General features: G+C 52.5%; 1 protein-coding gene across 1 annotated transcript in view; it reads right to left on the bottom strand.

Annotated features, from left to right (window-relative positions):
- LOC144946237 (arf-GAP with SH3 domain, ANK repeat and PH domain-containing protein 2-like) overlaps nt 1-13,195 on the bottom strand; it is a 110,642-nt gene that overhangs the window by 24,303 nt on the left and 73,144 nt on the right. The window contains exons 5-9 of the mRNA XM_078875121.1: nt 12,365-12,414; nt 11,653-11,782; nt 8,999-9,084; nt 7,544-7,619; nt 6,198-6,284 (exon numbers count right to left, since the gene is read on the bottom strand). Coding sequence (XP_078731247.1) covers nt 6,198-6,284; nt 7,544-7,619; nt 8,999-9,084; nt 11,653-11,782; nt 12,365-12,414 — 429 coding nt within the window. The remainder of the gene's footprint in view (nt 1-6,197; nt 6,285-7,543; nt 7,620-8,998; nt 9,085-11,652; nt 11,783-12,364; nt 12,415-13,195) is intronic.

The following is a 13,195-nucleotide window of genomic DNA, read 5'->3' as shown; positions in this document are numbered from 1 at the left end:
CTTTCCCACTCGCTCTGCATATGAAGGGCGAGGTTTGCTACACGACGGTCAAATCGAGAATTTTAACTCTCAGAGCTGTAATTCTGGCAAATTAAACGAACCGCCACGTTTAATGCGATGCTTTTTTGCTTAAGTCATCATCTCACTGCAACTCGAGAAACACCGGTTTAATCACAGGTGGCGAAACCTGGAGTCAAACCCTGGAATCTCGGCGGGGCACCGCGAGCGGAGATGTAACGCGCGACGCATCCGGCGACAATGAAGAGAGCGGAGGGCGGCACCGACGATGCACAGACGATGGCACGGACGGGCGGGCAAGCGAGCGGGCGAGAGGGCAAGCGGTGGAGTGGAAACCGTGGAGCGGAACAGAAATCTGCACTTACTCTTCTAGACTTGGGAGTAGAAGAGGCAAACAGGCAGCGCGGGGGAGGGGAACGAGAGATTTAGTGACTTCTCAGAAAACAGCACGGATTTTTTTGCAGCTTTATATTTTTGGCAACCAGCCTTGGCTTTGAGCTCACGGCGGCTGCGGCGGTGCCCCCCCCGGCCCCCCCCCCTTGATTAAATGCCACGCCGCCGTACGTTGAAAGCAACTACAAAAAACAAACAAACAAACAGAAAGCCATAAAAGCACTAATTCGAGCAAAGCAAAAGAGAAAGACAAACATCGTTTGAAGAGCGCCGCCTCGTAGGCGCGTGCTCGTCACCAAAATAGAACTGTCAAATAGATCCTGGGCCCGCGATGCTTTAGAGGTTTTACCGCTAATTAGTCTCGCGCGTTGCTAGAAAGACAGCAGAATGCATTTAAATAGAACGAGCCCTGCCACCTCACGGCCTATTCCTTTTGTACGTTTGCAAAGCAAAGAGCTTCCACAATTCGACTCTCGAAGCCTTCCTTCGCCACGGCAACTTACGGCAAACCAAAAAAATGGTAAGCGGTGCCGCGCTCGAGCCTACCTCAGAACTACATCCAAGTGAAATCTGCTCGCAGAAGCAGCAGCAGCAACTCAGCGGGGCTCTGCTACAACAAACTAACGCAGTAACCGGTAATTGATCACAGTTGACGTGCTGTGCTTATGCAGAGCAATGTGTGTCTTTTGTACAATTCTCAACGAAGGGTTCTGCCGGGGAAATCGCGCCATTTGAAAAGTTATCTAGACAGAAATAACAACAAAAAATTAAAAAAAACGATGTGTTCCATATACTGAGCAAGCTAGAAAAAAATCCTCCAGTAAAAATGTAATGAAACTGTTCATAATTACTGAATAGGCAATATATCAACTACGTGGAAATAAATGAAATTCATATACTCACTGGTATAAACCAGTGCTTAGGTTTTCGCTGTTGTGCTGTACAGCTCTCCGATGTGTATAGGGGCTGTGCCGCGGTGTTGTCTCGGCACGGTGTCCGACGTTTCACTCCGCGTGCCGGAAGCTTCTTCAGGAACACACTTCCTGAACACGGTTGGTGAAGAAGCTCCCAACAGCATGTGGAGCGAAACGTCGGACATCGATACCGAACATCTTGAGAGCACATCGGAGAGCTGTAACGGCGCTCGTTGCAAAGCACCTTCAAACACCTCCGTAAAACACTCCCCCCGACACGTCTTCACAGAGCATGACGGCTGACGGCTGTGACAAAAAGGGGCGACAGCTTGGAGCCTGCCCTTACTCGCGCTCGCCGAATGCGGAGACAACGCGTGGTGGCCATCTCCGGGAAACCAAAATAAACGCGTCACCATCGCCTCCCGTTCGCACGTTAAATTTGGCGAAAAAACCAATTTGCAGCACCAATGACGCAACGTGGCAACTTAACACCTGGAGCTCGTGTGGCGTTACTCTCCTGAGAGATGTCTAAATTAAAAAAACTCAACGGGCACACGGCTGGCAAGGCGAACAGCTCCACGCGTTCTCGTCAATGGCACCCGAATTTAGTTTGAGGAACGCAGAATAACAAACGGAGATGAGCGCATGAACCAAAAAGCCACACGTTACCGTGAACCAAAAATCAAAACATTACCATGAAGCAAAAAGCCACGCGTTACCGTGAACCAAAAAGCCACTCATTACCATGAACCAAAAAGCCACACGTTACCGGCAGCAGGAGGATAAGGTGGGGTTGGCCCTGAGATGCATGTTTACGCGAACGAGGCCTACGGCAGCCGGCTCCCACTCGCCCGCAAGCGTCCCACGAATGAATCGGCGGTCGACACGGCGCTAAGCGACACCGAGCACCACTGAGGACCATACTCCCCGGCCCGGAGCTTTAGAGGCAGAGCCCAAGGGCAGAGATCTTTTTAAGGGGCGGACGCCAGAGCATCCGGCCATGGATCTCCACCACACCCCCCCCCCGTGCCTCCGAAATCCTGACCGCAGTGCAGCGGGGGAAGTGTCAGGGCTCTGTATAATTTATTTGCTGACGATCCATTATTCGGCAACGGGATAGCGTGCAGAAGCAGCAGCGGCAACAGTAAAGCTCTCCGGTGCTCCGCCCCCATCTCCACACCGCTCCCCCTTCTCCAACCCCCTCTCGTGGTGCACGGCCCTCAGTATTGCAGCCACGCTGAGGATTATCAGGTAATTGCTGTAATGGGTGCTCACGGAGGTAGGTAGCTCAGTCGATCTGCGGATGGCTACGGCGGCCAGACGGGCGAGCGGGAGCCGTCGCGACGATGCCGACAAAACAAAAACGAGCGGCGTCTGCCGGGCTGCGGGGTGAGTCGATGGCACGAGGCCCGGGTGGCGGCACGTCTCGGCATGGTTACCCCTGGACGCTCGTTTCCACGTGCCGCTCAAGGGTCAACTCTGACGGCCGGACAAACGTGCGTCCGAGTCCTCATCAGTCAGAAGAGTCACCGTCGTCTTTCCCATCCCCCGACCCCGTCCACCCCCAGAGAGCCAAATAAATGATCGCAGGTCCTCGCCACCTTCCTTCACCTCGAGATTCATGTTGCCCAAGCAATCGAGCACCTCCCCCCACCCCCCGCCGTGCCATCTCAGCTGCCCGGGGAAAGTAGCTTAATCAGGGAGCCCAAAGGGCGCCCGCGCAGGGGGAGATCAAATACCTGCCTCACGCGCTAATCTTCACACAGCATCACCCCCCTGACATGGCAGAATTGGATTGCCCCCTGCTGCTTTCTCTCCACCTTTTGCGAGTACCTTCTTTTCACTGTCTTACGCGGGACGTCTCTTTCATTGCCAAATAATTTACGACTCGGAGCCCCCCTCGTCAATCCACTCTGGGATGAAGGCCTCACCCCTCCCCCCCCTCGCCTTGTTGGTCACGGAGGTCATGTGACCATACTCCATCACGCTGGTCGGTACAAGCCGGTGAGGAGGTGGTAGGGGGTGCGCCCAGGACCGGTTCTCACTCGTGAGCCGCCAATAACGGTAACCGTGGCCGGGAATCAAACGATTCGGGCGGCCAGTTTAATTGCGCAACGTCTTAGCCACTGCACCACGGCTTCTCCCATTATACGGCTAAAGGATGTATATATTTTTACATTGCAGCCGTGCAGCAGGGTGCTCGGGGTCAGCAGTACGGGTTTGGGAAGTTTAAGCACGTTTATTATCGTCGTCAGCATCGCAGGAGGAGCCCCTTGGCGCTGCACTCCTCCTTGAGCGGAACACTGGGCCCAGCTACCCCGCTCCCTCCAACAGTGATTGATCGGTGAAGTGCATCTGGGCGTGTAAAACTTGGTAACGCAGTCACCGCTCACGCCGTCTCAGCCACCCCCCTTTCTCCTTCTTCGTGTTCGCCTTCTAATAACCTATATATTTGATTTTGGATGTGACGTTAAAGGATGCAATCCAAACAATGAACACAATCGCGCCTTTAAATATATCACAAGGGGACATTTGGAGGTAAAGGTGAAGGCCTGCGAATTCTTTCTCAAACCACTGCTGGCAGAAGGGCCTGTGCTATAGGGAGCACTATTATTAAGAAGCCACTGGAGCTATGTACTTTTTAAATCTTGAAAACGAATTTCTTTAGAATACATTTTTTGTGTTTAGTTTGTTGTCCTTCCCCCCGCACCTCCGATTAGCACAGTTCGGTACGTGCGATGCGAGCAAAGTTCCACATACATTTATACACCAGAGAGCCCCTCTAGAGGATACTTGGCCTCTTCTTCAGCGCTGGCAAGACGTCTTGGAAGAGGTGGGAGTAAACCACACGCTCTACCCCACCCCACGCGACCTGCTGTGGTGTATCCACGGATTCCGCTGGAGTATTTGAACCGCACTAATCCGGCGACCTCTGGATTACAAAGTCCAGTATGCCAACCGTTACACCACGGCCAAAGTGTTCATGGCAATTGAACCGGCTGTCAAAACAAGGCAGCCCTGGAGCATCGTCCTCCATCGTTCGTCGTCGTCAACGAGGCCCCCAAAACGAGGCCCAACGTCGCCACCGCTCCTTGCCATTGCCTGGCGCGACGGTCGAGGGGAGAGTTAAACGGCCCTCGAGATGGTGCGCACTTTCAAACGTGGGAGACGGGCGGCTGCTGGCTTTTAATGCCTCTTACGCTGCCGGGCTGTGATGCATTTTTAATGAGGACGATCGCTTTGAAGCCGAAACTGCCGCCGCCGCTGCTGCTTCTGCCATCAGAGGAACATTAGCTGCCAGTGGCAACGAACGTTGGCGAAATGCTCCGGATCGAACACTTCTCAGATTAAATGTCTCAACCGAATGTCTAAAGCGGTGGTTCCAAGGGGGGAAAACCTTGCAGGGAAATGTTCACCGAGTTGAATAAAGGCGATGGAAATCATTTTTCTCTTAACAGATTTGTAAGTTAGATTTTTAAAAAGACGTTTAATCTCCCACTTTCAGCAAGTTTTATCGATATACTGGCACCCACTCCCCATATGAATGTGGAATTTTCACCACCCTCTTAAGAGCTACCAGTACAAATGAGCACTGCCCTTCACACCTCTGAGCAGAGAAGACGCCGATTTTGACTTGATGAGACTCCCCGCACTGTACAATTCAAGTCACGTGCAAAGACGAACGTGGAATTGGCCAGACAGCATGATGCAACGCACAAGTCGGTGAGATAATCCACCATCAGTCGAGGGGGTTGTTTGGTCATACTTCCCCACGCTGGCCAATGTGAGAGTTGGTAAATGGGGAAGGGGGGGTCAACACGGCACAGGGTGGGACGGAGCCTTCATCCAGCAGTGGATTGAGAATGGGCTCGCGAAGTGGAGTGAATATAAACATGTTTTTTTTAATCTTTTCATTCACATTCCGGGTCCAGCGTGAATTTACACTGCATCACTTTGACTCTAACAGCCGACTGCCCGAGCCTTTCTATTTTTATCTCAGCCGCACTAATCATCAGGGGGGTTTAGTAGAGTAGGAACATCATGAATTGTTCCCGCTGAACCTCGTGGCTAAGGCTGGGGGAATCCGACAGCCCGTGGCCACACGACGCCCTGCCGCTGCAACGCGGCCCCACACACGATATTGATTCGCCACTGCGAGCATCTGAGCCACACTAATCGGGTACTAGAGGAGGAAAATTTTCGACCTGGCAACGGCGCCATTTCTAATTTTTTTTTTAGCGCCGCCCTCCGTCACCGCTGACACTTGAAGGGCCTCGCGTCTATTGCAGCGGCGGAAGGGACTGAGGTGCGTGCGTCAAAGTGTGGTTGCCCGCCAAAGGTATTTGATGGCCCAAATTAAAAAGTTCCCACCCGTGCCCATTGGCGATGGAGGATTCGATCGTGGCACAAGCCCTTAGCCCACACCAGCGAATGGGCCCGGTGGCAACCGGGCGCTCACACATTTCATTCATTAGCGATTTTTTTTTTACTTTTAACTATTTTTATTTTACCAGGTAAGGCCCACTGAGCTATACAGCTATATTTCATAAGCGACCTGGCAACACAAATAATAGCTCAACGAAGTGGCTTATCATGTTTAAATTTGAAGCAGCGGGGGGGGAGATCTGGTGGTGCAGGACCCACCGCAGTGCACCCCCTAAGCACCGGTGCTACCACTATATGATGCGGGCATCATTGGCTTAAAAATAAATTTTAAACAGCAAGTCAATTAACAGCTTTTTTTCCCCTACCTGCCACCCAAACCACAACCAGCACACCGCCCTAACGAGATGGGGGGTGGGGAGCTCCAGACATCGCAACCGCCCTGTCCCGTCACGTGCACCCCCCTGGTGATGCCACGGTCGCCCGTACCTCTTTCTGCTCCACCTGCAGGCAGGTCTTGAGCGTGTCCCTCAGCGAGCACAGCTGCTTGCGCTCCTCGTCCTGACTCTGCTTGATCTGCGTGCCGGGGGACAAGCGCACGGGGCATGCGTCGTTAGCGGCGACGATTTTAGGAAGCGTCGGCGCAACTCTGCGGCAGATGCCCCCCTCTCTCGCCCCTCTCTCCCGCGCGGTTCCCCCCACGCTTTGGATGCCACTCTGTCACTCGTCTCCACGGACGGCCATCATCATCATCATTATCCTTTCGAGCCACGTGGTGCGTCATTGCCCAATGCCGCTTATTTTTCTCAACAGTCACTATGATCGAGCAAGGAGGTTTCGCACAAGTCAATATCGCGATTTAAAATGGATTTTGGGAGAGGCGACGTAGCGATTGAGCCAAATTTACGTTGCGAGGCCCTCCACCGCCCGGCATAGCCAAACAAATTAAGTGGTCACGAGTACGAGGGTTTAACAACGTGCAAATTATTGTTGTTGTGGCTCGCTCGCCACCAGTGAGTGGAAGAGCAATTCTCACGACAAAAGTCATCAATTAGATTCGTGGCGCTTCTTGCTGGACACCAGGAAGTCAGACTAAATCACAAGAATAGAAAAATTTGCGTGTTAAGTTAGCACCGACTCTGCCCGTTTGTCCGTCGGTCTGCAAAGTGGGGTCACCATAACTCCCGTGAAGATGGTCCAAAACGAATGAAACTTTCAGTCGATAACGTTGTCGCTATTCGGGATTTATCCTGCAGACAACCTGCCAAATCGATTGAAGTGTTACTCGAAACTTTCAGACACAATCCATCACGAAAAGCATCCGCTTCGCTCGCCAAGATGATGATAAGACGTCATCCTCATAACCTTGCTCGATTCAACCCGTGTCCATTTCAACAGTGATGTTAGTTGCTGGCTACTTGGCATTTAGACGCTTTTCGCGAGCATTTGGCAAATTGTAATTAAAAAAAAAGCAGCCTCTCCCTGCCAGACGCCGACGTTGGCGCTCAACCCACACATCAATGGCGAGGGCTCCGTGCGTCCGTCCGAGCCACGGTGCTCGCTCGCTCGCGAGCTCCAGCTCGAATTTACGCAACGCCCAAAAACGAGCGGATTTCAGTTTGACGGTGATAGCGGCTGCCTCTCAAAACGGCGGAGGGTATTTTTGTCCCATTTTTTTTTTCATTTTTCCCCAATGGCTTTTAGGCGCTTAGTGTTCACAACGCGGCATATTGTATAACCTGTCCGTTCTAATTACCGGTGGGCATGGGGGGGGGGGGTGGGCAGAGCGGAGCCATTTGGAGCGGCAGAATTTGGCGTTCGCGATCCCCACTCACCGAGTAGAGGTCGTTGGCGAGTTTCTCCACGTACGACTTGAGGGACTCGACGGCTTTGAGGCCGTCCTGAAAGAAACTGCGTGAGGGACAAAAAAAAAATGTTACGCCGCGGCAAAAAAAGGCCCCGCGATTGCTCGCTAAATCATCAAGGGGGTTTGCCACGGAGACGAAGCGCACCGACTCGTTACCACTTCGGCACACCGGCTGTGCGTTGGAGAGGAAACCAAACAACATTTACAGCTCGAGTACGACGTTTCGTTGGCGATCACAACCAGCTTCGTCATACGATTAGCCACAATTGCGAAGAGGTCTTCCATGTTTCTCCGTGACAAACCTTACTAATTGGCTGTGTCGGGTGGCTGTGGGTTAACGACACGTTTATATTTAAGCGATCTCACCAAAAAAAAACCTTCATTATGTATAACGTTGGTCGTGAAAGCCCTACTGCTACGTGTTGGACTGCTTGCTCCAGCCACTGCTGGCAGACGACCCTCCCCGTTGCGGGCAACTCGAGAGACAACTCCTCTGGAGAGTGGTCAGGACCGCTCGTTCACGACGTCACACGTCCGGAGAGCACTACGATCGCGCGCGTGTGCCTCGGTCAAATCGGAGGATGCCGTATCCCCCCCCCCACGCCCCCGATCTCTCTCCTGCTTCTGTAGTTTTTGATACTACCAATACAAAAATATCATGTATTTAAGGATAATATATATTATTATCGTATCTAGATGTATATAGCGCCTTATTCCGGGGTGCTTTGCAACAATTCTAAAATTGCACGTAAGATGATGCTGGTTGACATAAAGGTTGGGGTTATTAAAAGTGGTGGTGGTGCAGCTACGGTGACAGTCAGGCGACTCGTGTCTCACAGCAAGAAGGGCCTGGGTTCGATTCCCAACTCGGGTGCCTTGCTGTATGGAGTGGTTCAGGAGCGGTTGGAGTAGACCTCGTCGTAGCTGGGAGGCTGGGTGAGGGGGTAGTGATAGGGGTGACGGGGTAGAGATAGGGGTAGGGCAATGATAGGGGTAGTGATAGGGGTAGTGATAGGGGTAGTGATAGCGAATGGTGTAGTGATAGGGGTAGTGGTAGGGGTAGTGTTTGGGTATGGTGTAGTGATAGGGGTAGTGATTGGGGTAGTGGTAGGGGTAGTGATAGGGTATGGTGTAGTGATAGGGGTAGTGATAGGGGATGGTGTAGTGATAGGGGTAGTGATCGGGGTAGAGCAGTGATAGGGGTAGTGATAGGGGATGATGTAGTGATAGGGGTAGTGATCAGGGTAGTGATAGGGGTAGGGCAGTGATAGGGGTAGTGATAGGGTTTGGAGTATGCCTCGTTGTAGCTGGAGGGCAGGGGACAGGGCTGACCAATCTCAATGGGACGTCGCCGGCACACCGATGGGCCGGCACAAACACGCATCTCCGACGCGACGCATTTCGGGGTGGGCGAGCCGCCTACTTGCACTGCGCGTGGTAGAACTTGATGAGATGCTGCAGCAGATCCACTCCCTTCTTGGTCTTGATCTCGTTCACCTTGATGAGGTACTGGGGGAACACGAAGCAAGAGGCGTCGCCGCAAGAAGCCTGCTGCTCTACGCACGTTTTTACGAGCCCAAAGTGACCAACGCATGACAAGCCACTTCATGGGGTGATCATTTGTGGCCAGGTCACTTCTGAAAAAGAGCTACATAGCTCAGTGGGCCTGACCTGGTTAAATAACAAATGGTTTAGTATTGTTGGTTCTTTCGGTAAAGTCACGTAGAAGGGAAACAATAAAATAATAAAAATATAAAACAATAAAATTCTCACGACGTTTCGACTGCAACAAAAGCAATCATCATCAGTTGAAACGTCGTGATAATTTTATTGCTTGATATTTTTATTATTTTATTATTTCCCTTCTACGTGACTTTACCGAAAGAACCAAGAATATCAATCCCTGCAGTCACGAAAGCTTTAAATCAAAATTTAAATAGTTTAGTAGTTTACTTGCCACAGATTTTAGCGCTACCCACTTCGCCAGCGCTCGGCAGAATGACTGCGAATGACATTAATCGGCCTCGATTCCAGAGAGCGATTTCAACCATCGAGGGAAGTTGAAGAGCCATCTCAGACTGTCACATTCCATATCTCTGCCGCGCTCATTCAGAATTTATCGAGCCCGTCATTCCAGCAGTCTGGAAAACAAACAAGTGTCGGTGCTGGCAGCAGCAGCCAATTCCGTTTGAAGACCAGAATAAACTGCAGTGCCGCCCACAGTGATTGCATGGCACGTGTCCAAAGATGAAATAAACACGTCCAGACAAAGGACGTCAGCAAAACAGACACAAATCACGGAGGGACATTTATTCCCTCTATCGGACAGCATCCTTCCGCATGGATTTCGGCGGAGCCCGCGGCTGCACTCATGCAAGGGTGGCACAGTCGGGTTTTTTTACAATCTGGTTTAATTGTCTTTTTATATTAAACCCGATCATCTGAGATTGGGAGAAATCCGGTTTAATTGGTTCTAATTGCAGAACCGCACTTCTCAACGATGGGCTTCATCCATTCCAAGCGAAGGAACTCACTGGCGCCCACGATTGTGGAGGAGAAGCTCGTGTTCATCACGACCAACCTGCCCGCCACATTCTACGACTACCCCGTGCCCGACGGCCCCCCGAGTACGATAGCAGCACCGACGAGGAAGCAGCCTAAGCCTTGGATCAGAGTTTCGTATTCATTAAACCAGGTTTTAATTCCCCGAAATCTGGTTTAATTGTATTAAAGAAAAAAACCGATGCCTGCCGCTGGAAAAATCGGGGTTTTTCCACCCATGCCCTCATGCAGGCCGAGCTGCAGCCAAGACTTGGCATCGGCACGGTGAGCGCAGGTCAAGGCGAGAATCTCACTGGCGCAGAACCACAGCAGGACCTGTGCTCTCTTGCTTTTGGGCATTTTCTTAATTTTTTTTTCGGGGGGGGGGGGGCGGGGGGGATTCTTTGGTGTTGTTTTGTTCCGACGTTTAACGTAAAAAAAAATGAGAGCACCACAAGGTCACGCGAAGCAGAGGGCATGGTAGACCGACGTCATTGGGGAATGCGTGTCCCTGCGTGCCCTTGCGTGCCCTTGCGTGCCCTTGCGTGCCCTTGCGTGCCCTTGCGTGCCCTTGCGTGCCCTTGCGTGTCCCTGCGTGCGCCCGTCTGCTGGTGGTAACCTTGCACTCTCACGCGGAGGATTTTTTTGTTCTTAATATTTAATTATTTTCAATTAAAAGCTGAAAGTGCAGCAATTTCTTGCCCACGCCACTGCTGGGGGTGAAGGACCTCCGCTAGAGGGAGCTCTAGAGGGCCCCACTAGATGGTATTTGGCCTACTCTTCCACACTGGCTAGACGTCTTCGAAACGGTGGTAGTGTCCGCACTTTATCCTACCGCACACGACCGTAGACTCACTGTGCTTAACCCATCTGCACCGCTGGGCACAGAGGCGGCGGTGGGGAGGCGGTGGTTCAAAAACACCTGCACCGTGGTCTCAACTGTCGTGACGGGAAGTCGCATCGAACCGGCGACCTCTGGATTGCGATTCGAGCTTTCGAGCGTGCTGACCCATTGCACGAGCGCAGCTTTGTCCACGGCTTGAAACTGGATTTGAAATTCAGAAATGTCCTGAATTTCTGGCGACTTCTCCCTTAAAAGCTGTCTCTCCTCCCGAGCCCACCCTGCTACTGCTACTCCCTGCCCCCCAGCTAAGACCAGGCCAATGCTGGTGGCACTGTGTATGTCTGTGTGTGTGGTGGGGAGTGGTGGTACAGCAGCTAAGGGCGCTGCGCAACATACTTGGCAAGCAGAGTTCGACTCCCGCTCACTGCCAACACCGGTAACAACTATCCAGACTGGCCCTGGGCCTCCCCCCTAGGTCGTCTCGGCCTGAAACGAGCACCTGGTGCGGCGTGTAAACGTCACCACCAAGCGGCCACTCCCTCGCGTGCTGTGCCGGCCTTCGAAGGCGCTGCTCGTTGACGTCACTTGCGCCCAACAACTGGCGAGAACGGGGAGACCTTTGTGTTCGCAGTGCAGTGCGTGCGTGGCGGGGAGCGGTGTGCGCGGCGAGGCGGCGGCCGTGGCTCGGCTACCTCGCACATCTGCAGCTGGAAGACGCGGCGCTCCTTCTCCATGTCCTCGGCGATCTCGGCGCCCGTGATCTCGGTGCGGATCATGCCGTGCTGCCTCGCGTGCTCCTTCTTCTCCTTCTCGATCTTGAGGCTGCGAGCGACATTGGAAGCGTTGCGCTGGGCCCGTTTTTATTTACTTGTTATTAATGCAGTGCCCTGCTTAAAAAGATAGAAATTTCAGAAGTGCCCCCACCCCCGTCCCCTACCACCCACAAATGCAAAGATCGCCCGTGTAGCCTTAACAGACTGTTAGGGCAAGTGCTGTTAGCGGGCACCTATAAAAGCCGGCACGGTACACGAGGGGGTGGGTGGCCAGCACCACACCCTGACCACCTTTGTTTCCCTAGTGGTCATGTTTACGCACCACACCAGGTACTCATTTGAGGCTGAGTCAACCCAGAGGAGGTCCAGGACCGGTTCAGATAATCGCCACCGGTGTTGGCCGTGAGCGGAATTGAACTCAGGTTCCCGGGTTCATAGTGCAGCGCTAACCACTGTACTACCACCGACACCCCCCTACCACCCACTCCCTCCCGTTACCGTCATGATGAGCCCAGGTACAGTGGCGAGGAGCGGTGCGCGCAGGCCTAAAAAACTGTGCTGATTTTAAAAAAATCGATCTTTTCCCTCTCACGTAGCCCAACCTACACGGAGACAGCGGAGAGACACTTACAACTTCGTCTCATAGTCCTTCCACGCTTTGTCGAATGGCTTCTTGAGGTCCTGAAAAAAATACAAACGGACAAGGAGCACGAATGAGGAGGCCGTGAGAGTGAAAATCGCGTGCTCGCAGAGCGTGGCCGAGTGGCGACGGAGCCATCGCCTGGGCGCACAAAGCCCCTCTGGGCATTGTCACGAACACATTACCATCCCAGCATGTGGCACGTCGATTTAACTCCTTATTGTCAAGCAAGCTAAGCACCGTGACCTTCACGGATCCCAAGGGGCACAATACTGGGCAGGGCAGATTGCAGAAACTGAATGACCGAATAATCCAGCTTAATTTGCCTAAGGAGTTATTACACGTGTAAGGTCTGAACTTCGTGTTTTTTTTTACGTTGACCCATATTTCCTTAATGCATAATTACCCGCCGGGCGATAAATATTACGACGCACGCACGGCATAATTACGGTGATGTCTGCGCGGCAACACGAGAACGCGCACATTCCCGGCGTCGCGCAGGCTCGTGCGATCACCGGTGATGTCTCCAAACCAAAAATGTTACATTGACGCGACGCGACGCACCGCCAAAATTCGAAAACGACAAGGCATTCAAGGCTCCTGGCCGCTGCTCTCGGTCGCCGGGTTGCCTATCGTCGTTTTGCTAGCGACGACTCAATTAAAAAAAGAAAACGGCACTTATTTTTGGCAGCGTCTTGAAACGCCTTGCCAAACGGCCATTAATTGCACAACGACATACTCTGGTAAAGCGGCTCCGCAATCAGCATTTCATCAAATCCGTAACAAACGCCACTTTCACCGCAGGGGGGGGGGCATGTGTTT

This window comes from Lampetra fluviatilis, chromosome 2 (assembly GCF_964198595.1).
Source record: "Lampetra fluviatilis chromosome 2, kcLamFluv1.1, whole genome shotgun sequence".
In the NCBI taxonomy this organism is placed as follows: Eukaryota; Metazoa; Chordata; class Hyperoartia; order Petromyzontiformes; family Petromyzontidae; genus Lampetra; species Lampetra fluviatilis.
This window is presented reverse-complemented; position numbering and strand designations above follow the sequence as displayed.